The 26867-nt window shown below is 44.6% G+C and overlaps 1 protein-coding gene across 1 annotated transcript in view; it reads right to left on the bottom strand.

The window, feature by feature from the left end:
* Positions 1 to 2298: 2298 nt before the first annotated feature.
* Positions 2299 to 26867, bottom strand: part of LOC102285622 (histone H4-like) — a 62779-nt gene continuing 38210 nt past the window's right edge. Inside the window, exon 2 of the mRNA XM_070374922.1 lies at positions 2299 to 2518. Coding sequence (XP_070231023.1) covers positions 2299 to 2518 — 220 coding nt within the window. The remainder of the gene's footprint in view (positions 2519 to 26867) is intronic.

Here is a 26867-nt window from a genome sequence, read left to right as displayed (position 1 = left end):
CCACCTTAAAAGGTCATGTACAAGTTGTGGGCACCAAGATCCCCTAGTAGGGGGAGCCTTGATTCACATCCTTTTCAAAGCCTGGCTGTTTCCTCTCTTCCTTTTATAGTATTCTGTGAGCTCCTTAGAATGGTTCCAATAAATCTGCCCTCTGAACCAATTTGTCCACAGTAAGTTCTATTGGTAACAGTTCTATTGACTGACACACCAGTGGGCAAAAAGTCAATGGAGGGGCCAGAGACCCAAACTGGAAGCTTCCCAAATGCTCCTTACATTTGAATGGATAAGTAAATTGTGGTGTATCCACACACAATGGGATACCTTATAGTGATGAGAATGGACTGTTTGCCACAAGGGCAATAATATATATGAATTTCACAAATATAATTAGAAAAAAAAAGTGAAGCTCCATATTAATCCATTTATATGAAGGTAAAAATGGGCAAAACTAACCTATGCTATTAGAGGTCAAGATGGTGGTCACCACAGGAAATGAACAGGGTACAAGAGGGCTGGCTTCCTGGGTGTGTTCAGTTTGTGAATATTCATGAATCAGACCTTGTGTTAGATGCAATCCTCTGTATGTATGTTATACTCCAATAAATTGTTTTAGAGGGCTGGTGTCAGAAAAGATCATTTCCCACTGTCAATCCCATTAGCAAAACCCCCCGGGGGAAATACGCTGATTACAGGACCAATTGAAATGGAACTCTAGCTCCACCTGTCCTACTCACTCTAAGTGTGTTTGGTCATCACATTTGTCTAAACGTCTATACCCACAACTTTTACATTTCTATGCATGTCAAAGAGTCATTCTGCATTAATCACGTTTTTTATTTCCTATATTTTATGATACTTGACATCTAGGGACTTTGGGGACCCAGTGAAGGACTGCCCCTCCCAGGGTTAGCTAATATCTCCAGGCAGCAAACGACTTTCCTGCGTGTCTTTCATATGCAGACACATCCAGAGACTACACTCCAAACTACCTCCTCTATCTAGTTTTTACACTCTTAGAGGCAATACGAGTGTAATAACCAACTACTGCCTTAATCAACTACCACACAATAAGGGACCACCCTAGAGCCCAGAGCTGTAGAAATTATTCAAACCAGCTAATCTTGAGCCTGTTCAGCTGTTCACTCAGATTCATCCATCCCTTCCCACAGAAGCCACAATAAAGCCTTTTGGCCCGTGCTTTACTCTCTTTCTGCCTCCTGGTGGGCCCCTGTGCTTCCCCACAGGGCCTTGCATGGTATGCTGTGCCTTCAGTTTCCAGGGATCTGTGAATATAGACTTCTTCTTCAACGGCAATCATTTCTGCATAGTTTTACCAACCTGATAAAAACAAATCTTGTGTGCTTTTGAAAGCACCTTCATTCATCCCACAATTTTTTTAAGCACCTACTGTATTTCAGGAACAGTTTTACATGCCAAGGATAGATCAGAGATCATACAAACAAGATCCGTTCTCTCACAGAGCTCATGTCTAATAGGACAGAGACAATAAACAAGCAGAGAAATAAATATTTCCAGATAGAGTTAAGGTGGTATGAATGAAATAGGCCAGGATGAGTCATTTTATGTTGTTTGGGGTTTTTTGGTTTGTTTTGTAGTAAGACTGGTCAGAAAAGTTCTCCTTAAGGAGGTGACATTTGACCCAGGCAAATGGGTCAAACATTTGGCCTCAATAGTTGCTTATACACCAAGGGTACCCTTGGAGGTTGGTGTTGGGTGCCCGAAGGCATCTAGAATAACCAGAATGACGTATCTCCTGCCAATACTCATCCAGAACAAAAGTTCTCCCTTTCTCAACAAGCAAAGGAGGGCTTGACTCCAAGAGAAAATTATTTCCCCGCATCGGCAAAGTCCACAGCCTGCTCCAATCAAGTTGCCTTCCAAATGCTGTAAAGTGGAAGCACCCAAGCGCCAGGACCCAGGGGATGGATTGGTTACATACCAGATCCCCCAAGGCAGCAACCAGCCTGTGTATGTGTTTACATAACTGTTTGCAAAAAAAAGTAAGTGTGTGGTGCCCAGAGCCCTCTTCGCCCCCCCGTTACTGAGGACCCACTGCCTGGTTCAGCTCAGCAGCAACAGAAGGCTTCCCTTGTCACCGCAGACCTAATTGCCTCTCTGCCTGCCCCCTGCCCCAGACCCACCCCAGGAAGGGCACGCTAGCCATCCTCCATCCACATAAGAAGCACACAACATTCCATCTTTTTTTTTTTTAAAGATTCAACTTACTTTGGACAATCAAAGTAGGTTTCAATCAAATAAGGGTAGAAAAAGTAAATCTCATGCGCTCAACTCATGAGTGGCACAGTACAGCAGATCATCGACAAGGCGCAGGTCTTTCTGGAGGCCTGCAGCTGAGGGGTGTACATGTCTGGGGGTGGAAGGGGGCTGGCAGCTCCCACATTCCCCTTCCTCAGAGCTCCTGGGCTGGGCCTGGGCCTTTCCGCACTTGGGATCCTTCCACACATGCCCTGGGCCCCAAGACCAGTGCTCCATACACCTGTCTCCATCAAAGAAGGATTGGGCACTGGGAGCAGAGCATGGCTCCCCCCGGAGCCTCCAGGGAAGAGCAGGTCCATTTCACCTGGGGCCACGGGAGCTGGGCCAAGCGAGGCCTGCTGTGTGGAAGCTACACATAGCATCTTACTCGGGCTCTCTTTCCACAGCCTCTCTCCTCGGGGGTCTGCGCCAGCAACAGCTCCTCACAGAACATTCCCTAGGAACCCGGTGGTGCTCTGGCTCTGTCGCTGCAACTGGCTTGTTTATCTTTGCCTCAGATTCCAAGAGTTTGTCTCTCGTCATATATCTCCCTGGAGGGTTTGTTTGGGTATTTATACAAACACAGCCCTTCAGCTTGGATAGCTGTCCCGTGGGAGCCTTTTTATCTATCAGTAATATCATGCTTCAGAGCTATGAAAACTCTAAAGGACCTTCTTATACCTTGCAGCAATTTAAAACCAGCAGAGATCTCATGGAAGCCCAGGGCTAGCAGAGCCCAAGAGAGCTTCTGTGTGGCCAAGAAATAATGCTGGCCATCTCTAAAATGTCATTGTCCTCCACAAACTCTGCCAGGCACTTGATGGCCTGTGAAAATGTCCATTCCCTTGTATGTAGGTCAAGTCTCAAGGCTCCCAGCTGGCTTAAAATTCAACTTAGCATCTTTTTACTTATCAAGCATCCTGTATTTCTCTATTTAAGCAGAAAGCCTGCAGAGGCATGGGCCCTACCTCCTGTTTAATCTAAGAACCAGGCTTCAAGCGTCACAAGTTGGCTATTTAGCAACCTGCATGCATAGGTGCCTTTTGGATAAATCAAAGCTTCCATGGGAAGTGCCTAAATCCTATAAAGTAATTTATTTGCTTACCCACCAAATTATAATATTCATTTTGTTTGTGTAAACCTGCCAGAAACCAGTCATTAATATGAACCACAAAAAACCGTTTCAAGCAGGATTTCATCCCAGACATAGTTTCCAGTTTGAATCTGACATATTATACCTGAGAGGATTGCAGGAAACCATAAATAATTCCTAATTTCTACATTGGGTCTACATATAATAATGATTTTTTTTTTTAATTCCCCACCCACAAGAGGAGGCTGGGAACCAGGTAGCTGGGAAGGAAGTCTGGCCAGGACAGCGCTGCCCCTTCTTGTAGTCATCTTGAAATAAAAGAGATGCCTGCAGTGGTCATTTGGGAAGATCTTACAAACGTATTTGGAGGTTTGGGCACATGATATGAATCCAGGTGCCCCAAGCAGGATGTGGGCCATCGCTGGCAGAAAGTAGGGTTCCACCCTGCCGACTGCTCAGGATGGGGCTGGGAGGTCAAGGTCACTGCAGGACAATAGGCAGGAAGCAGCCTTGGAAGGGCCTGCTGTCCATACAGCCCAGGCCAGCTCTGCCTGGCTGCTCCCCGCTCACTGGGAAGCACGTTGGAAACCTGGCCTGAAGTCTCTCTTTCTCATCCCAAGTTGAAAGGAGAGACAGCAACCTTTGGGGGCCTGAGAGGCCCAGGGGACTCTGTACTGCCTGCCTTCTCCATGCGGTGCAGAGTGGCAACAAGGCGAGTCCTGGCTTGGGGTCCCCTAGATGTTCACACCCTCAGGGCCCCGTTGTCTGACACCATCCCACCAGCTGTGAAGAAACTGATTTGCTAAAGTATCTGGAGGAGGAAACAGAGACACAGAAACAGAGCAAGTGGTGGAGGACCCTCCAGGCATCACTTGGGGAGTGCAAAGGAGCAGCCTCCCTCCTATTGCACATCAGAGTGCCTGACCTCTTACTTTCCAGCTTCTCATATTTGTGTCCATGCCAAGGAAGCTCATTTTCCCATGGTTAATCATACTCCTAGTGGTTTCCTAGACTTTCAGAGAAAGCTTTTGGGAAAAGATGATTTTTTACAGATGAGCCAGTTAGGTGAGTGGGACACAGGGGCAAAGGCATTTCAAGCAAAAGGGTAGCCAGTACCCCACCAGGTGATTCAGAGGCCCCGGGGATGCTCTAAGGTCCATCCACAAGCAAGGAGCCATAAGGCTGGGCAGGGGCACAGACTTCAGCTCAGAGGAATGACAGCTGAGGAGTTGGAAGGTTTTCTCAAAGCAAGCAAAAAGCAACTAAGAACTTTCCCCACGATAGACATGAAGTTAGACTTGCCCTTTAGAAAGATTACTGTGGCCACAGGGTGAGAAGTGGATTGGAGAGGGGTGAGACAGTGCAGGCAGGCAAGCCAGTAGGATTGGTCAGGAGCCTGACCCGAGGCAGAGCTTACAAAAGCATATGTAGTGTGCAGTGAAGGACCCATTTTGTTTCCAATACTCCTTGAGCAGATACTTTTGTAAAACATGTTATCAGAAAAAAAAAAAAAAAAGAAAAGAAAATTTAAAAGAACATACAAAATATAAGCCCAACTTTTTATCAAATTTGTTTAAAATTGGGACCAGATGTCATTGTTGTTCAGTCACCAAGGCATGTCCGACTCTTTGCGACCCCTTGGTCTACAGCATGCCAGGCTTCACTGTCCCTCACCATCTCCTAGAGTTTGCCCAAATTCATGTCCATTGAGGTCAGTGATGCCATCTAACCATCTCATCTTTTGTCACCCGCTTGTCCTTCTGCCTTCAGTCTTTCCTAACATCAGGATCTTTTCCAATGAGTCGATTCTTCGCATCAAGTGGCCAAAGTACTGGAGCTCCAACTTCAGCATCAGTTCTTCCAATGAATATTCAAGGTTGATTTCCTTTAAGATTGACTAGTTTGATTTCTTTGCAGTCCAAGGGACTCTCAAGAGTCTTCTCAACACCACGGTTCAAAAGCATCAATTCTTCGGCACTCAGTTTTCTTTATGGTCCCACAACCATATGTGAATACTGGAAAGAAAAAAAGAAAAAACCTGTCTAGATTTGTCACAGCTTTCCTTCCAAGAAGTAACCGTCTTATAATTTCATGGCTGCAGTCACAATCCACAGTGATTTTAGAGCCCAAGAAGAGAAAATCTGTCACTGCTTCCACCTTTTCCCTTTCTTTTTGCCATGAAGTGATGGGGCTGGATGCCATGGTCTTAGTTTTTTGAATGCTTAGTTTTAAGCTGGCTTTTTCACTCTCGTCCTTCACTCTCATCAAGAGGTTCTTTAGTTCCTCTTTGCTTTCTGCCATTACAGTGGTATCATCAGCATATCTGAAGTTGTTGATGTTTCTCCTGGCAATCTTGATTCCAGCTTGTAACTCATCCAGCCCAGCATTTCTCATGATGGGCTTTGCATATAAGTTCAATAAACAGGTTGACGATGAACAGCCTTGTCGTACTCCTTTATCAATCCTAAACCAATCGGTTGTTCCACACAGGGTTCTAACTGTTGCTTCTTGACTGACATACAGGTTTCTCAGGAGACAGGTAAGATGGTCTGGTATTCCCATCTCTTTAAGAGCTTTCCACAATTTGTTATGATCCACACGGTCAAAGGCTTTAGCATAGCTTTAGAAACAGAGGTAGATGTTTTTCTGGAATTCCCTTGCTTTCTCTGTGATTCAGTGAATGTTGGTAATTTGCTCTCTGGTTCCTCTGCCTTTTCTAAACGCAGCTTGCACATCAGGAAATTCTCGATTCACGTAATGCTGAAGCCTAGCTTGAAGGATTTTGAGCATAACCTTACTAGCATGGGAGATGAGTGCAATTGCCCAATGGTTTGAACATTCTTTAGTACTACCCTTCTTAGGGTTTGGAATGAGGATTGACCTTCCCAGTCCTGTGGCCACTGCTGAGTCTTCCAGATTTGCTGACATATTGAGTGCAGTATTTTGATAGCACCATCTTTTAGAATTTTAAATAGCTCTGCTGGAGTTCCATCACCTCCACTAGCTTTATTGACAGCAGTGCTTCCTAAGGCCCAATTGACTTCACACTCCAGAATGTCTGGCTCTGGGTGACTGACCACACCATCGTAGTTACCCGGTTCATTAAACTCTTTTTTGTACACTTCTTCTGTACATTCTCTTCTTGATCTCTTCTGCTTCTATTAGGTCTTTACCATTTCTGTCCTTTATTTTGCCCATCTTTGGATATTTGACATCCACAGTTATTGTGCCCATCCTTTGATATTTCCAATTTTCTTGAAGAGATCTCTAGTCTTTCCCCTTCTGTTGTTTTCCTCTATTTCTTTGCACTGTTCATTGAAGGCCTTCTTGTCTCCCCTACTATTCTCTGAAACTCTGTTTAGTTGGGTGTACCTTTCCCTTTCCCCCTTGCTTTTTGCTTCTCTTCTTTCTGCAGCTATTTGTAAAGCCTCCTCACACAACCATTTTGCCTTCTTGCTTTTCTTTTTCTTTGGAATGGTTTTGTTTGTGGCCTCCTGTACAATATTATGGACCTCTGTCCATAGTTCTTCATGCACTCTGTTCACTAGATCTAATCCCTTGAATCTATTCGTCACCTCCATTGTATATTCATAAGGTATTTGATTTAAGTCATACCTGACTGGCCTCATGGTTTTCCCCACCTTTAGTTTAAGCCTGAATTTTGCTATGAGAAAGCTCTTGGTCTGAACCACAGTCAGCTTCAGATCTTGTTTTTGCTGACTGTATACAGCTTCTCCATCTTCAGCTACAAAGAATGTAATCAATCTGATTTCAGTATTGACCATTTGGTGATGTTCATGTGTAAAGTCATCTCTTGTGTTGTTGAAAAAGGGTGTTTGCTAAGACCAGTGTGTTCTTTTGGCAGAATTCTGTTAGCCTTTGCCCTGCTTCATTTTGTACTCCAAAGCCAAACTTGCCTGTTACTCTAGGGATCTCTTGACTTCCTACTTTTGCATTCCAATCCCCTAAGATGAATAGGACATCTTTTTTTGGTGTTAGTTCTAGGAGGTCTTCTAGGTCTAATTTTCTATCAAGATAGTTTTTAAAATTGGGATCAAATGTACATAATATAAAATTTACCATCCTAAACATTTTTTATCATGTACAGTTCAGTAGTGTTAAGTACAACCACACTGCTATGTAACCAATCTCCAGAACTTTTCCATCTTGCAAAACTGAAACTAACCATGAAACAACTATCTATTCTCTCTTGCCCCATTCCCTGGCAACCACCCTTCTACTTTCTGTCTCTGATCTCCACTTCTCTAGGAATCGAATTCAAGCGGGATGATACTGTATCTGTCCTTTTGTGTGTGGTCTGGCTTATTTCACCCAGCATAATGCCCTCAGGAAGGCAGAATTTCCTTCCTTTTTCAGACTGCATAATATTCCACATTTTGTTTACCCTTTCATCCTGCAATGGGCACTTGTGTTTCATCCATCTTTTAGCTAATGAATAATGATGCTATGAATGCATGTGGGCTAAGCTGCCTCAGCTGTGTCCGACTTTTTGTGACCCCCATGGACTAGATAGTCTTCCAGGCTCCTCTGTCCATGGTAATCTCCAAGAATACGGGAGTAGGTTGCCATGCCCTCCTCTAGGGCAATTTTCTTGACCCAGGGATCAAACCTGCGTATTTTATGTCTCATACATTAGCAAGCAGGGTCTTTACCACGACTGCCACCTGGGAAGCCCATGCTATGAATATGCATGTACAAATATCTGTTTAACTCCCTCCTTTCAGTTCTTTGGGGTTTATACCCAGAAGTAGAATTGCCAATCATATGGTAATTTTTAAAAAATTTTTAGGAACTGCAATGCTCTTCCACAGTGCTGGCACCATTTACATTCCCACCGTAGTGCACAGTGTTCCCGTGTCTCCACATCCTTGCCAGCAGTTGTTATCTTCTGGTCTTCTGGTCACACATCCTTATGAGTGTGAGGAGAAGCCCTTTTTTTCTCTTTAGATTCAGTCTGTATAAAATTACCCATCAGACCCTGTAACGGTTTAGAATGCTTCAGGGTTATAATTTAAAAGAGTTTAAACTGCTTCCTCTCAACTTCTGAATTTATCCCATTGCAAACCAATGACAGATATTTCCCAAACTGGCCCCAGTCTGTGGGCCAGAACTTGAGTAGCTCTGCCTGAGCCATGTCTGTCCCTGGGGATGAAGAGCAGTGATGGTCAGAGCCAACCTGTACTGAGCTCTTACTCTCTGGCACTACTTGTATCATCACAAAGCCAGCACAAGTAAATATTGTTATTATGCCCAATTTGCTGATGAGGAAGCAGAGGCTCATGCCAGTAGGAAAGGAGGTGGCCAAGATAGCTGTGAAGGCAAGCTGAGCTGTCCTGGAGGCTCAGATGGTAAAGAATCCACCTGCAATGTGGGAGATCTGGGTTCATTCCCTGGGTTGAGAAGATCCCCTGGAGGAGGGCACAGCAACCCATTCCAGTATTCTTGCCTGGAGAATCCCATGGACAGATGAGCCTGGCAGGCTACAGTCCATGGTGCTGCAGAGTCAGACATGACTGAGCGACTAAGCACATTTTTGTTATTATTGTTGTTTTATTTCCCAAGATTACTTAATAGATTGGTCATATGTATGTAAGATGGAAGGCTTCTAGGTCCTGGTTTGAGTGGCTAGGGATACCAAGTTTGGGAGGAAATGTGATCAGTCTAGACATGACTGTGTCAAGGTTAAGTTTCACATGTGACATGCAGGGGAGGCAGGGCCACGGGCAATAACTGTGAGCTGCTTAACAAGGACAGGGCTGGAAGTGCAGCTGCAGAAAACCAGGGCGAGTAATATGAGTTGGTGAGGTTCCTCAGAAAGACCAAGAACATGCTAGGAAGAAGTAGGGGAGCCAGAAGGGGCTGAGGAGACAAACAGGAATGAGGAGAGAGTGTTGAAGGGAAGGAGGTATTGACAGAGAGTCCAGGGCTACAGGGAGTCACACGAGACCAGATAATCTGTGGGGCCAGCTGTGTGGTGGCCCCTAGAGTATCAAGGAAGCCAGGGAGGGGAGGCTAGGCTGCCAAGGATTGAGAGCTGGGTGGTGGTGGTAGGGTAGAAGAAGAGCCAAGAGTGCACACCACTCATTCTAGAAGCTCAGCTTTGAAGTGGAGGAGACACAAGACCATCCATGAAAGATAGCTGTGGGTGTCTTGTGTGGCCGAGGATGGATTGTTATTTTGTTTTGCCTTAAAGTAAAAAGCTGGAACAAACATGAGTTTGCTCTTAGTTTGGGGGTCATAGGGGGACACGGGAACCCACCAGAAAGGTGAAAGATTAAGAGGAACCTGTGCTGATTGCTAGAGGAATAGGGGATTGAATCAGAGAAAATAAAGCTTGAATAAAGGAGAGAAGCCCCCTTTGCCCTAAGAAGGGAGGGAAAGTAGTCTATGACACAAAGTCATTTGGAGAGAGGGGAGGAAGTGCTAACATCAGTGAAGCTGGAGGCAGCTGCCTGCTGACTGTGTGTGGTGTGTGCGTCTAGAGGAGGCACAGAGGAGGGAGGTGAATTCTGGTTGTGCCACCAAGAAACAGCAGTGAGAGTCACCTAGGGCCACAGAGAAGATGCACCAGAAGCAGGAAGAAAACACATCTGCCTAAACCCTATTGCCCATTTGTGGGATTTTCTCCATCAGCGTGCAGTTACCCATTTGCAGAGGAGAAGGTGGATGACAAGACTGGTTCCAGTTAAGATTTCACAACTTGGCTCTGACTGTAGTCAAGTGGACAGGAAAGTTCTGACAAAACATGGTCCACTGGAGAAGGGAATGGCAAACCACTTAAGTATTCTTGCCTTGAGAAGCCCATGAACAGTATGAAAAGGCAGAAAGATGGAACACTGAAAGAGGAGCTCCCCAGGTCAGTAGGTGCCCAATATACTACTGGAGATCAGTGGAGAAATAACTCCAGAAAGAATGAAGAGATGGAGCCAAAGCAAAAACAACACCCAGTTGTGGATGTGACTGGTGATGGAAGTAAGGTCCAATCCTGTAAAGTGCACTATTGCATAAGAACCTGGAACGTTAGGTCCATGATTCAAGTTGAATTGGAAGTGGTCAAACAGGAGTTGGCAAGAGTGAACGTCGACATTCTAGGAATCAGCAAACTAAAATGGACTGGAATGGGTACATTTAACTCAGATGACCATTATATCTACTACTGTGGGCAGGAATCCCTTAGAGGAAATGGAGTAGCCATTATAGTAAACAAAAGAGTCCAAAATGCAGTACTTGGATGCAATCTCAAAAAAGGACAGGATGATCTCTGTTCATTTCCAAGGCAAACCATTCAATATCACAGTAATTCAAGTCTATGCCCTGACCAGTAATGCTAAAGAAGCTGAAGTTGAATGATTCTATGAAGACCTACAAGACCTTTTAGAACTAACACCCAAAAAAGATGTCCTTTTCATTATAGGTGACTGGAATGCAAAAGTAGAAAATCAAGAGATACCTGGAGTAACAGGCAAATTTGGCCTTGGAGTACAAAACAAAGCAGGTCAAAGGCAAACTCTTGGCAGAGTTTTGCCAAGAGAACACACGGGTCATAGCAAACACCCTCTTGCAACAACACAACAGATGACTCTACACGTGGACATCACCAGATGGTCAACACTGAAATCAGATTGATTATATTCTTTGCAGCCAAAGATGGAGAAGCTCTATACAGTCAGCAAAAACAAGACCAGGAGCTGACTGTGGCTCAGATCATGAATTCCTTATTGCCAAATTCAGACTTAAATTGAAGAAGGTAGGGAAAACCACTAGACCATTCAGGTATGACCTAAATCAAATCACTTATGATTATACAATGGAAGTGACAAATAGATTCAAGGGATTAGATCTGATAGTCAGAGTGCCTGAAGAACTATGGATGGAGGTTTGTGACATTGTACAGAAGGCAGGGATCAAGACCATCCCCAAGAAAAGGAAATGCAAAAAGGCAAAATGGTTGTCCAAGGAGGCCTAAATAGCTGAATACACTGAATATAGAAGTTCTGAATATAGAAGAACTATACAAAAAGATCTTTATGACCCAGATAACCATGATGGTGTGATCACTTACCTAGAGCCAGACATCCTGGAATGCAAAGTCAAGTGGGCCTTAGCAAGCATTACTATGAACAAAACTAATGGAGGCGATGGAATTCTAGCTGAGCTATTTCAAATCCTAAAAGATGATGCTGTGAAAGTGCTGCACTCAATATGCCAGCAAATTTGGAAAACTCAGCAGTGGCCACAGGATTTGAAAAGGTCAGTTTTCATTTCAATCCCAAAGAAAGGCAGTGCCAAAAAGAATGTTCAAACTACCACATCACTGCACTCATCTCACATGCTAGCAAAGTAATGCTCAAAATTCTCCAAGCCAGGCTTCAATAGTACATGAACCACGAACTTCCAGATTTTCAAGCTGGATTTAGAAAAGGCAGAGGAACCAGAGATCAAATTGCCAACATCCACTGGATTATCAAAAAAGCAAGAGAGTTCCAGAAAAACATCTACTTCTGCTTTATTGATTGCACCAAAGCCTTTGACTGTGTGGGTCACAACACCCGGGAAGATTCTTAAAGAGATAGGAATACCAGACCACCTTACCTGCCTCCTGAGAAATCTGTATGCAGGTCAGGAAGCAACAGTTAGAACTGGACATGGAACAAAAGACTGGTTCCAAATAAAAGGAAAGGAGTACATCAAGGCTGTATATTGTCATCCTGCTTATTTAATTTTTATGCAGAGTACATCATGTGAAATGCCAGGCTGTATGAAGCACAAACTGGAATCAAGATTGTCAGGAGAAATATCAAGAACCTCTGATATGCAGATGATACCACCCTTATGGCAGAAAGCAAAGAAGAACTAAAAAGCCTCTTGATGAAAGTGAAAGAGGAGAGTGAGATAGTTGGCTTAAAACTCAACATTCAGAAAACAAAGATTATGGCATCTGGTCCCATCACTTCAGGGCAAATAGATGGGGAAACAGTGGAAACAAAAACAAACTTTATGTTCTGTGGCTCCAAAATCACTGCAGATGGTGACTGCAGTCATGAAATTAAAAGACACTTGCTCCTTGGAAGAAAAGCTATGACCAACCTAGACAGCATTTTAAAAAGCAGAGACATTTTTTGGCCAACAAAGGCCCATCTAGTCAAAGCTATAGTTTTTCCACTAGTCATGTATGTATGTGAGAGTTGGACTATAAAGAAAGCTGAGAGCCAAAGAATTGATGCTTTTGAACTGTGGTGTTGGAGAAGACTCTTGAGACTCCCCTGGACTGCAAGGAGCTCCCACCAGTCAATCCTAAAGGAAATCAGTCCTGAATATTCATTCGAAGGACTGATGCTGAGGCTGAAACTCCAATACTTTGGCCCCTGATGTGAAGAACTGACTCATTGGAAAAGACCCCAATGCTGGGAAAGATTGAAGGCAGGAGGAGAAGGGGATGACAGAGGATGAGATGGTTGGATGGCATCAACGACACAGTGGACATGAGTTTGAGTAGGCTCTGGGAGTTGGTGATAGCCAGGGAAGCCTGGCGTGCTGCAGTCCATGGGGTCACAAAGAGTCAGACATGACTGAGTGACTGAACTGAACTGAAGATTTCACAAGTTGGCTCTGACTGTAGTCAAGTGGGCAGGAAATTGGAGTGATTTCTGTCATTAAAGTAAAAGAATGAAGGATGTTGTGGTGGTTATTTTAAATGTCCACATATTCCTGACACTCCTCTCTTCAGATGGTTGAGTCTAATTCCCCTAATTCAGACTGTGGGCTGGCCTGGCAACTTTCTTCTCAGCGACAGAAAATAGCGGAAGTGCCAGTGACAGTGTGTAATGTCTGAATCTAGGTCACAGGAGACTGGAGTCTTCTCCTTTGCTCTTTCTCCTTCTTAGATCACTTGTTTTGGGGGAAGCCAGCTGTCAGACCCTGAGGATGCTCAAGCAACCTGATGAAGAGGCCCTATGGCAAGGAGCTGAGGCCTCCTGTCAATAGCTATGCATGGAGCCCTTGGAGACAAACCCTCCAGCCCCAGTCCAGCCTTTTAGGTGGCTGCAGCCCTGGCCAACATCTTCATTGCAACCTCCCGAGGGGCCCTGAATCACAGCCACCCAGCTCAGCCCACAGAAACCAAATGAAGAAAAATAAATGTTTGCTGTTTTAAGCCATTAAGCTTTGGAGTAATTTCTTATGAAAAACTGATAACCAATATACTGCCCAAATGTGAGCGCAGAGAAGGCAAACATTGGGAAATGGCAACCCACTCCAGTGTTCTTGCCTGGAGAATCCCAGGGATGGCAGTGGGGGTCCAGGGTCAGGTTTGGCACGTGGACCTTGGCAGAGGTCAGAGAAGCCAGGGGATAGGGTGATTGGTGACATGAAAAGAGAATGAAGTAGGGCCAGGAGGCACCTTGCAGGTGAGAAGGTGATGGAGAGGGCACGGGCCTGGAGGAACCAAAGAGCATATGCATGGGAGTGGGGTGAGTGGGTGAAGTGTAGGGGAGTCAGGTAGTGTTTCTTGTTTGAGGGGAACATGTTTGGGTAAACAGGGCTCAGGGCAGTCAGGGTGAAGGTTAAGGGAAGTTGAGGTGTTGAGGTCAGTGGTGTTAAGGTTCATGAACAGTCAAGGCAGCCAGGACAGAGGTGAGGCTTAGTTTGGAGAGAAGGACCTACCTTCAGATATCAAAGGTCTTAATATGTATCAGTAAGTGTCAGCCAAAAGGTGACAGGATAAAGGTGGCATCTATGGGTAGCCTGAGGCTTCAGGGAGGTTTTAACAGCCTGTGCATAGCCAAGGATGCCCCGGGCTCAAGAGGGCTGCAGGGATGGTAATGTGGCCAGGACAGAGCAGATGGGCATGGAGTCAAGCCCAGTGTCAATCCCACCCTCTATGGGATGCCAGGGACATCCTAGTTAAGACATGTCCTAACTAGAGGAGAAACAGACAGCAAAGGGAGAAAAACAAAGAATGGGGATTGAGTTTCTGAGAAACAAAGTCCTGCCAGCCCCTCCTGGCCAGTCTCCCTCCTATTCCTATGTCACATGTACTGTGTTGGGATGAGGGGCCTCTTCATCCATCCATCCAGCCATTGATCCATCCTCCACTCTCACTTTCTGAGGCAGGATCCTGTTACTCCTCATCTCCTGTTTCCTCCCCTGACACAGTGTTTTTTTTTCCCCTGGGTGCCTCCCACCCCAACTCCATGTGCCACCACCACTGTGGTTCTTCCTACTCCTATCCATACATCACTTTTCTGAGGGTTGCTGTGTTCCCCAGGCACAACTTCCTGCTGAGAGTCTGTGCTACTGCATCACCAGGTAGGACCTAGGACCACTCCTATCTGGGGCCTGCTTGTCTGCTGGATTATATATTCACTGACATGAGTCTTTCTCAGGAGGTCCTGCAGTTTCTCCTGTGAGTAAACCTCAGCAAGGCCCTGCCACCAGTGCCAACAAGTCTGAACCCCAGAAGGAGGCTGAGGTCACTGCCAAGCTTTGACCCCCACTAGAGCTCTGTAATGGAGAAGGCAATGACACCCCACTCCAGTACTCTTGCCTGGAAAATCCCACGGATGGAGAAGCCTGGAAGGCTGCAGTCCATGGGGTCGCTGAGGGTCAGACATGACTGAACGACTTCACTTTCACTTTTCACTTTCATGCACTGGAGAAGGAAATGGCAACCCACTCCAGTGTTCTTGCCTGGAGAATCCCAGGGACGGCAGAGCCTGGTGGGCTGCCATCTATGTGGTTGCACAGAGTCAGACACGAAAGTGACTTAGCAGCAGTAGCAGCAGAGCTCTGTACATTTGCCCTGAAATCCTAACACCTTGTCTCTATATCGTTAAACTCACTAAGGTTCCCAAGTCCGGGTTTGTCCACCAGGCCAAATGCCTTTGAAAGGACCATGGTATACTTCAGGTGGTCCCCTTGCCCCTTCCTGTCGTCTATACACATGTTTGGTACACAGCCACACTTTCCCTGTGGAGTGACACAAACAGCAGCATTCGCAGAAGAGTGAATGTCGCAACACAACAAAGCCAGAAACCCCTTCTGCAAAAACTGCTAGGAGTGAAAAGGACAGGCTTGTCATGGCCTTGGACACCAGTTCTTACCCTTCTGCTTTTGCAGTTGTTTAATGTTGAAACAAGTCAACTTGAAACTGTATAATAAATGAATTCCAGCTTGAGTCTTGGCAGGATTTGTTTTGCTTAAGGGAAATTGTTTATGCTAACGGGTCCCCCGCCCCACCCCGCCGCACCCCCACCCCACCCCCACCCCCACCACATAGTTTGATTTATGTTATACAGAGTCTTGTCCATCAACTGGATGCTGCTGTAAACAAGATAATCTTTGTCTACCAGGAATAAGCGCAATGCCAATAACTTTAAATAAACACAAGCACCAGTTTTGTATTTACATTGTCTGAGGTAACCACTGGCAAGAGTTTTTAATGGCGCCATTGGCTCCTCCCTGGTTAAGGTAGTGTCGGCTTTCAAGACTGACCTTGTTTGCGGAGGACTCACTGGGGGGAAAGATCTCATACTTGGCAGCTGAGCTTCACCCAGGCCTACATTCTTTTGTGTGGTTTTGGCATTTTCAGTTCCATCAAGTTCGCGTTGCCTCTTTTTGTACTGGATGAAGCAGGACAGGGGTGGGAATGAGTGTGAACCTCAGATGTGTAAAGTGAAATTCTGACCTGGAGCTACTGAAACCATCAAGGCAAGGCTTGAGTGAAAATGGGCTCCAAGAATTGTGTTATTCATAAGACCTGCTCTCCGGAAGACATCCATGCATTCAGTTGCATTCCATGCAGAAAGTAATTGGAATTTTGCAGAAGTCTGAGTGTCTGTTGCAATTCTAAACCAAGAAATCAACAGAAATATACAACTCTTCAAATAGTGATAAATTGTCCCTATTGAAGAGTGAAAAAAAGAGTAATTCACCCTGCTAATCTCTCTACCAAGAAAGCAAGAACTGTAGTGGTGTGTGTGTCATACTCTAGTCCACTTTAGGAACAGACCAAAAGTGTCTTTTGCAGTAGCACTATTTGGTTAATATTCCAGACTAATAATAATATAGGACATAAAGAAATTAGTTTCTAAGAGCTAAACAGGCTTCTTGTGAAATATCATTCTGCTGATGGATGGTGTGGAAGAGGGGTGGGAAAGAGACCATGAATGACTGTGTGGCAAACATAATGGGAAAGAGATGCTTATGTTCCCTTGTTTGAGTTCAGGTTTGAAAATCTCTCAGGCAAGTTATCTAATTCATCTGTGACTCCATTTCCTCCTCTGTTTGATAGGAGTGATGGAGAAGACTAAGGTAACTTTGGTGCAGCACATTGCAAATCATTCTAGTACTTCTCTGACAGACTCCTTGCCTAGTACAATGTGGACTCAGAGCAGATGCTCAAGATGGATGTAACCAGTAGAACAGCAGTATCAGTGGGGGCTCAGTTGCAGAGAAGAGAAGCCATTATAGCTGGTGTAAGTGAGTTGAGCTTAACAGAAGCAGTGGAAGGGTTGAAAGCTACCTCTATGGGGAGCTTTCAGGGGTGATTCTGAAAGCCACACTTCAGAATGGAGCTATCAAAGAGCTGCTGCCTCTTGTGTAATCAAGAAACAGCCACTACAGCTCCAGGCTCTAGCAGTCACACTGGCTATCACCCATCCCACCTAAATGGAAGGCTCCCACACCTCCACCTCCTGATGTCCACAAGCCTGTGCAGAAACCACAGACACCAGCCTTGCCTCATTCTTATCTTCCGAGCCTGTCATAGATGTATCTGAGTGGCTAACTTCATCAAATTCATATGCAAATGCTCGGGTACAAGAGAGTTTGGTACAGTTGTTTAATCTTCCACCCCAGCAGATCAGGAGTGTGAGCAGAAGGTGGGACACGGGCTGAGCCCCAGCCACCACGCTACTGCAGTGGTCATGAGATAAATACCTAAGGACTGGAAGAAGGGAAATCAGAAGCGTGTCTCCAACTCTCCCTGCATTCATCATCCTTGGGTTCCTTGGCCATGGATGAATCCCAGTGTGGTTCTAAAAGCTGCCAATGCAGGGGACTCAGGTTTGATCCCTGGTCGGGGAAGAGCCCATAGGCCACAGAACAACTAAACCTGTGCACCACAACTTCTGAGCCTGTGCTCATCAACAAGAGGAGCCACGTCAATGAGAAGCCCACACATCGCAACTAGAGAGTAGCCCCTGCTCACTGCAACTAGACAAAGCTGGCCGACTGCAACGAAGACCCAGTGCAGCTAAAAATAATGAATGAATAAAGACTTTTAAAAAAGAAAACACTTAGGAATGTCTCTACATGAAAATTTTTAAAAAGAAAGACAGTTTCAAGGAATTTCTAGGAGAGAGGAAAAATGGAAAATATGCATGGAATCAAAGCAGATAGACATCTAGAAATATTGGAGGGTAAATATAAATTTCGTAATAATTAGAAAATCCTACAAGCAAGGTCTTCTGTTGTTCAGCTAAAGTCATTTGTCTGTACTGGTAGGATTCTGTGGGGTAGCAATACAGTATGCAAATCACTTTATTCTTGCTGGTTAAAAAAGAAACAACAGAGGAAACACAATAAAATGTCAGCAGTGTTCTGGGGCATGGGAATAAGAGTGGCTATCATTTTCAGCCTTACACAATCTCTTTATATATCCATCAATATCTCTATATTAATTTTCCTATCTGTAAAAAAAAGCCATTTATATGATTTTTAAGGTAATCAAACAAAACCAAATGTTCTCTCCTTTTTTTTCTTTTTATTCTTTCAAATCATTTGCTGATATTTTAAAAGGTCTCACCAGTAGGTAAATCCTTACCTGTGGAATAGGTTATTAAACATTTTCAAAATATGATACACACACACCAGTTGAACCAAATTCATCTGCTTACCAATGGCTGAATTTTATCTCATCTCTTGAGTAAATTTGTCTATCAACATCTTGAAACTTGAAATGCTGATTTAGAAGTTATTTTAAAGTTGTCTGGTTTAACTTGCTTTTCTAAAAACAAATGACAATGGCAAAAACCAAGAAACAGATTTTGTTAAAGATTACAATTATTGCACGTGCATGCGTGTTCAGTCACTTAAGTCATGTCTGACTCTTTGTGACCCTATGGACTGTAGCCCACCAGGCTCCTCTGTCCTTGGGATTCTCCAGGCAAGAATACTAGAGTGAACTGCCGTGCCTGCCTCCAGGGGATCTTCCCAACCCAGAGATCGAACCCAGGTCTCCTGCATCACAGGTGGATTCTTTACCGCTGAGCCACTGGGGAAGCCCTACAGTTATTACTAACCCTCAGAAATATCGAGTCCTCTTTACTAGGTAAGGTAAAAACTGGTATTTGTTTTATTTGCTTAAATCCGCCTGCAATGCTGCAGACCTGGATTTGATCCCTGGGTTGGGAAGATCCCCTGAAGGAGGGCATGGCAGTCCACTCTAGTATTCTTGCCTGGAGAAACCTCATGGACAGAGGAGCCTGACAGGCTACAGTCCATGGGGTCACAAAGAGTCAGACACAACTGAGCATCTAAGCACACACACATAGTGTAAGTGTGTGGGCCACACAAAGCTCCTCTCATGCAGGATCTCATCTGGCCTCATAAGGCCCTTGAGGAAGGTATTGTGGCTCTTTTTTTAACTGACAATGAAGAAACAGTCTCAGAGAGGTTGAGTGGCTTCTTCAGAGGGCTTCAACCCAGCCCTCTTATTACATCCATGGAACCACATTTGCCTTAGACAAACACATGTACACACCCCGCTTGCTGTACCTGTCAGTTAAGGATTGTGACACATTACATCAGCCTGCCTCCTGTAGCTGTCCCTGCCCTCCCCCTGCTCAGCCCAACGTGAGTACTAATCAGGGAGTCATCTGAATGAGAGGGTAAGCTCCTCATCGACTCCCTTACCTCTCCTGATTCTCAGCTGAGGTTGCCAGTCTCTGGCTGCTGAGCTGGTGATGCTCTGGGAGATTATGTCAACGGGACTATTTGGCCCAAAGCATTGTTTCCCACAGGCATCCCTGGTAACTCAGATGGTAAAGAATTTGCCTGCAATGCAGGAGACCCCAGTTTGATTCCTGGGTTGGGAAGATTCCCCCTGGAGAAGGAATAGGCTACCCACTCCAGTATTCTTGGGCTTCCCTGGTGGTTCAAATGGTAAAAAAAAATCTGCCAGCAATGTGGGAGACCTGGTTTGATCCCCGAGCTGGGAAGATCCCTTGAAGGAAGGCATGGCAACCCACTCCAATATTCTTGCCTGGAGAATCCCATGGACAGAGGAACCTGGCGGGCTACAGTCCACGGGGTCACAGAAAGTCTGAAACGACTTAGCACACACAGCACATTGTTTCCCACAGGTTGTATCTTCATGGACTGGGAAGATATCAGTTTGCAAAAATTTTATTTTTTTCTCAAAAGGACATTTCATACTATTTAACACCCCTCTCCCAGATTGCAAAGGCATATGTTAAGAATTATAACTTAAAAAAAAATAGCTTCATAGGAAGATCACTACATTGTTATTTTTCTCACGTTGCTGTGGACCAATGTGTTAGGTCTAATCAGATCAGATCAGTCGCTCAGTCGTGTCTGACTCTTTGCGACCCCATGAATCGCAGCACGCCAGGCCTCCCTGTCCATCACCAACTCCCGGAGTTCACTCAGACTCACGTCCATCAAGTCAGTGATGCCATCCAGCCATCTCATCCTCTGTCCCCTTCTCCTCCTGCCCCCAATCCCTCCCAAATCAGAGTCTTTTCCAATGAGTCAACTCTTCGAATGAGGTGGCCAAAGTACTGGAGTTTCAGCTTTAGCATCATTCCTTCCAAAGAAATCCCAGGGCTGATCTCCTTCAGAATGGACTGGTTGGATCTCCTTGCAGTCCAAGGGACTCTCAGGAGTCTTCTCCAACACCACAGTTCAAAAGCATCAATTCTTTGGCGCTCAGCCTTTTTCATAGTCCAACTCTCACATCCATACATAACCACAGGAAAAACCATAGCCTTGACTAGACGAACCTTTGTTGGCAAAGTAATGTCTCTGCTTTTGAATATGCTATCTAGGTTGGTCATAACTTTCCTTCCAAGGAGTAAGCGTCTTTTAATTTCATGGCTGCAGTCACCATCTGTAGTGATTTTGGAGCCCAGAAAAATAAAGTCTGACACTGTTTCCACTGTTTCCCCATCTATTTCCCATAAAGTGGTGGGACTGGATGCCATGATCTTCGTTTTCTGAATGTTGAGCTTTAAGCTAACTTTTTCACTCTCCACTTTCACTTTCATCAAGAGGCTTTTTAGTTCCTATTCACTTTCTGCCCTAAGGGTGGTGTCATCTGCATATCTGAGGTTATTGAGATTTCTCCCAGCAATCTTGATTCCAGCTTGTGTTTCTTCCAGTCCAGCGTTTCTCATGATGTACTCTGCATATAAGTTAAATAAACAGGGTGACAATATACAGCCTTGATGAACTCCTTTTCCTATTTGGAACCAGTCTGTTGTTCCATGTCCAGTTCTAACTGTTGCTTCCTGACCTGCATACAAATTTCTCAAGAGGCAGGTCAGGTGGTCTGATATTCCCATCTCTTTCAGAATTTTCCACAGTTTATTGTGATCCACACAGTCAAAGGCTTTGGCATAGTCAATAAAGCAGAAATAGATGCTTTTCTGGAACTCTCTTGCTTTTTCCATGATCCAGCGGATGTTGGCAATTTGATCTCTGGTTCCTCTGCCTTTTCTAAAACCAGCTTGAACATCAGGAAGTTCACGGTTCACATATTGTTGAAGCCTGGCTTGGAGAATTTTGAGCATTACTTTACTAGCTGTGAGATGAGTGCAATTGTGTGGTAGTTTGAGCGTTCTTTGGCAATGCCTTTCTTTGGGATTGGAATGAAAACTGACCTTTTCCAGTCCTGTGGCCACTGCTGAGTTTTCCAAATTTGCTGGCATATTGAATGCAGCACTTTCACAACATCATCTTTCAGGATTTGGAATAGCTCAACTGGAATTCCATCACCTCCACTAGCTTTGTTCGTAGTGATGCTTTCTAAGGCCCACTTGACTTCACATTCCAGGATGTCTGGCTCTAGGTCAGTGATCACACCATCATGATTATCTGGGTCATGAAGCTCTTTTCTGTACAGTTCTTCTGTGTATTCTTGCCATCTCTTCTTAATATCTTCTGCTTCTGTTAGGTCCATACCATTTCTGTCCTTTATCGAGCTCATCTTTGCATGAAATGTTCCTTTGGTACCTCTGATTTTCTTGAAGAATCCCTAGTCTTTCCCATTCTGTTGTTTTCCTCTATTTCTTTGCACTGATCGCTGAAGAAGGCTTTCTTATCTCTTCTTGCTATTCTTTGGAACTCTGCATTCAGATGCTTATATCTTTCCTTTTCTCCTTTGCTTTTTGCTTCTCTTCTTTTCACAGCTATTTGTAAGGCCTCCCCAGACAGCCATTTTGCTTTTTTGCATTTCTTTTCCATGGGAATGGTCTTGATCCCTGTCTCCTGTACAATGTCACGAACCTCATTCCATAGTTCATCAGGCACTCTATATATCAGATCTAAGTCCTTAAATCTATTTCTCACTTCCACTGTATAATCAGAAGGGATTTGATTTAGGTCATACCTGAATGGTCTAGTGGTTTTCCCTACTTTCTTCAATTTAAGTCTGAATTTGGCAATAAGGAGTTCATGGTCTGAGCCACAGTCAGCTCCTGGTCTTGTTTTTGCTGACTGTATAGAGCTTCTCCATCTTTGGCTGCAAAGAATATAATCAATCTGATTTCGGTGTTGACCATCTGGTGATGTCCATGTGTAGAGTCTTCTCTTGTGTTGTTGGAAGAGGGTGTTTGTTGTGACCAGTGCATTTTCTTGGCAAAACTCTATCAGTCTTTGCCCTGCTTCATTCCGTATTCCAAGGCCAAATTTGCCTGTTACTCCAGGTGTTTCTTGACTTCCTACTTTTGCATTCCAGTCCCCTATAATGAAAAGGACATCTTTTTTGGGTGTTAGTTCTAAAAGGTCTTGTAGGTCTTCATAGAACCATTCACCTTCAGCTTCTTCAGCATTACTGGTTGGGGCATAGACTTGGATTACTGTGATACTGAATGGTTTGCCTTGGAAACGAACAGAGATCATTCTGTCATTTTTGAGATTGCATCCAAGTACTGCATTTCGGACTCTTTTGTTGACTATGATGGCTACTTCATTTCTTCTGAGGGATTCCTGCCCGCAGTAGTAGATATAATGGTCATCTGAGTTAAATTCACCCATTCCACTCCATTTCAGTTCGCTGATTCCTAGAATGTCAACATTCACTCTTGCCATCTCTTGTTTGACCACTTCCAATTTGCCTTGATTCATGAACCTGACATTCCAGGTTCCTATGCAATATTGCTCTTTACAGCATCAGACCTTGCTTCTATCGCCAGTCACATCCACAGCTGGGTATTGTTTTTGCTTCGGCTCCATCCCTTCATTCTTTCTGGAGTTATTTCTCCACTGATCTCCAGTAGCATATTGGACACCTACTAACCTGGGGAGTTTCTCTTTCAGTATCCTATCATTTTGCCTTTTCATACTGTTCATGGGCTTCTCAAGGCAAGAATACTGAAGGGTTTGCCATTCCCTTCTCCAGTGGACCACATTCTGTCAAACCTCTCCACCATGACCCGCCCGTCTTGGGTTGCCCCACGGGCATGGCTTAGTTTCATTGAGTTAGACAAGGCTGTGGTCCTAGTGATTAGATTGACTAGTTTTCTGTGAGTATGGTTTCAGTGTGTTTTCCTCTGATGTCCTCTTGCAACACCTACTGTCTTACTTGGGTTTCTCTTACCTTGGGCGTGGGGTATCTCTTCACGGCTGCTCCAGCAAAGCACAGCCATTGCTCCTTACCTTGGACGAAGGGTATCTCCTCACCACCGCCTTTCCTGACCTTCAATGTGGGATAGCTCCTCTAGGCCCTCCTGCTACCTCCTAATCCCTGGACCCAGTGAATGTATTACTTTAAATGGCAGAAGGGAATTCAGGTAGCAGATAGGATTAAGGTAGTTCACAAACAGATCTTAAAATGTGGAGGTTGTCTTGGATTATCCACGTGGGCCCAATGCAGTCACAAGTCTAAGGTAATCTTAAATGGAAGGAGGCAGAAGAGGACGTCGGAGTGATGCCATAGGCAGAAGCCCTCCACCCACTACTGTGACTGTGACAATGGAGGAGGGGGCAGTCAGCCGAGGCAGGAGGGTAGCCTCTTTAAGCTGGAAAGGCAAGAGAAGGGATTCTCCTCCAGAGCCTCCAGGAAAGAATGCAGACCATCTGACAACTGGATTTTAACCCAGTGAAACCTGGAACCTTCCAGAACAGGAAGATGTATTCGTGTTGTTTTCAACCGCTGAGTTTATGGTAATTTGTTACAGCAGTGATACAAGACCAGTGCAACCAGTGGCACTTCACTGTGGCCTGATTGAGGTCTGGGGGCCCCTAACTTTAGGAGCCCACCCGAAGAAGAGCCTGCCAGAACTTCCCATTCTACAGAGGGACATTTTGTATAACAGGTAAGATGATGTACAGGAGCAGTCTCCCCAGAGCCCAGCTTGTGAAGCCATTCAAGAGCAGGTAAAACCCAGGCCCCACCTACATATTGTTTCTGCGGTCACAGCCTCAAGTGAGGGACACAGAGCCCCAAGAGCAAGTCATGGAGTTCCCTATGGAACCCGAATTTGGGTTAAAGTCCCAGATCCTCAGTGTGTCATTAGTCAGGATAAGTAGAAGTGATTGCAGTAACAAAGAATCCCCCAACATCAGTGATTTAACACAAGAAAAGTTTGTGTTTTTTTTTTGTTGTTACATCTCAGTCCAGTGTAGAAGGCAATAGCAACCCACTCCAGTATTCTTGCCTGGAAAATCCCATGGATGGAGGAGCCTGGTAGGCTGCAATCCATGGGGTTGTGAAGAGTCGGACATGACTGAGCAGCTTTACTTTCACTTTTCACTTTCATGCATTGGAGAAGGAAATGGCAACCCACTCCAGTGCTCTTGCCTGGAGAATCCCAGGGACGGGGGAGCCTGGTGGGGTGCCGTCTATGGGGTCGCACAGAGTCGGACACGACTAAAGCAACTTAGCAGCAGCAGCAGCAGTCCAGTTTGGGAGGTTGAGGGAACAACGTTACTGTACATGGCCATTCAGGGACACTGTTGGGGCTTGATCCTCTATATTCATCCATCCAGTGAATGTGGGAAAGATAGCAAAGATCATATATCTTAAGGATATTTGGGAGGCAGTAATCAAACTTGTTATTTTAAGACAATTGTAAATTTACATGAAGTTGTAAGAAGTAAAACAGAAAGAGTCCATGGACGCTTCATCCAGTTTTCTCCAATGGTAACATTACAAATCTGTAGTTCAGTATATCACAGCCCATGCTGACATCAGTACTGTCAAGTTAGAGAACAGTTCCATCACACAAGGATCCTTCATGCTACCCTTTTACAACCACACCTGCTTCCCTCCTACCTCCATTCCCTCCTTGATCCCTGGCAAGCCAACCTGCTCTCCAGTTCTATAATTTTATTTCAATCATATTGTACATGTGAAATCACATAGTATATATGTAACCTTTTGAGCCTGGATTTTTTCACTCATCATAATGCCTGAGAGATTCTTCCAGGTTGTTATACGTAAGCAATAGTTCGTTCTTTTTATTGCTGGACTAGTGTGCCATGGTATGGATATGCCACAATTTGCTAACTCTTCACCCACTGGAAGAGATATGGGTTGTTTCCAGTTTTTGGCTACTATGAATAAAGCTGTTGTAAACATTTGCATAGTGGTTTGTATGTGAACATAAGTACAAAAGTCTTCATTTTTTTGCTATAAAATGCTCATGGGTCTAATCACTGGAGTAGACAATATTTGGAACTGCCAAACTGTTTTCCAGTATGGTTATTTCATTGTCATTTGAATTTGTATTTCCATAATGGCTAGTGATACTGAGCATCTTTCATGTGCTTATCTGTTTCTATATGTCCTTTTCAGTGAAATATCTCTTCATGTTCTCTGCCTATTTTTTTGTTTACATTTATTTTTCTGTCATTTTATAATTAGATTGTTTGCTTTTAAACTACTGAGTTTTGAGAGCTTTGTCTGTATCCTAGATATATGTGTATATGATTTACAGATATTTTCTCCCAGTCTGTAACTTGTCTTCTCATTTTCTTAATAGAGTCTTTCTCTGAACAAAGGTATTCATTTTGATGAAGCCGAATTTAGGAAGTTTAAAGAATTTTTTCCCTTTTATGGACTGTGATTTTAATCAAGCTTAAGAACTCTTTGCTTAGCCCTGGATTCCAAAGATTTTCTGTTTTGTTTTGGTTTTTTTTATTCTAAAGTTTTTATAGTTTTATGTTTGAAGTCTGTGACGCATCTTGTGTTCATTCTTGTAAAGTGTGGGAGGTTCTTAGGGCTGGACCTGGGCACACATTTCATTGGCTAGGACCCAGTCACATGGCTGCAACGTGGGAGCCCTGCTGGCTGCAAGGGCGGCTGGGACAGGATTCCAGGAGCAAGAGCAGCGGGAAGAGAGGTATGAGGTACTGGCGAGCTGTTGGCAATTGGCGATTAACTGTTACACCTAGTTATAACATCTGAAAAAGTTACTTCTTGTTCTGTTAACGTGTTCCAAAATATTTATGAAATAACTGGAAACTGGCAATGTTTCTGTACCTGGAGTGTAATAGGTACTTGATAAATATTTGTTGACTTTAAAAAAGGGGGAATCTTACTTTATCTTTACATCGTCCTGGAAGATTCAGGTCATGATCTCTATTTTACTGCTTGAGGAAGCTGTGTTTTTCTGCCCCTTCTAGGAGACCTGTGGAGAAGGGTTGACCTAGGTGTGACCTCCCCCACCCCCCCACCCCCTCCCCCCCGCCCCATGTCGGGCCACACATGAGACACTGGGACATGTGAAGGAGGAGGATATGTGGATGCTACCTGCCCACCTCTCCATTTACCTGGTGTCCCAGGGGCAGGAGCAGCAGGATTGAGAGAGGTAAATGTGCAGGAATAGAGATGCCAGGGGAGCAGAAGGTTGGCCATCTATTTAGCAAGGCAGCAAGTTCATGGATTCCCAAGGATACACAGCAGAAGGATTAAAGATCAGCTCTTGAGTTAGAATATGAGTTATTATGGGAGGTGCCACCATCATCTGAAGTGGTAACTAGCTCCATCAACCCAGGATGGAGGGAGGAAACCTTCCTGGATGTGAAGTGACCACTCAGCCAGGAACCTTTGGCCCTTGTTCCATCTCTGTGGTTCATGCTCTGGGCTAGGGAAGCTGAGGTCAATGATTTCACCAACATGGTCACAGACTAAGAGGAAGCTTCAGGAAAACCCCAAGAAAGCTCAAAAGAGAGAACTCATCCTCCTGACCATCTGCACTACTTGAGGTTAAGAATTTGTGTGCCCCTTTGA

Source organism: Bos mutus, chromosome 8 (genome assembly GCF_027580195.1).
Source record: "Bos mutus isolate GX-2022 chromosome 8, NWIPB_WYAK_1.1, whole genome shotgun sequence".
Classification (NCBI taxonomy): Eukaryota; Metazoa; Chordata; class Mammalia; order Artiodactyla; family Bovidae; genus Bos; species Bos mutus.
This window is presented reverse-complemented; position numbering and strand designations above follow the sequence as displayed.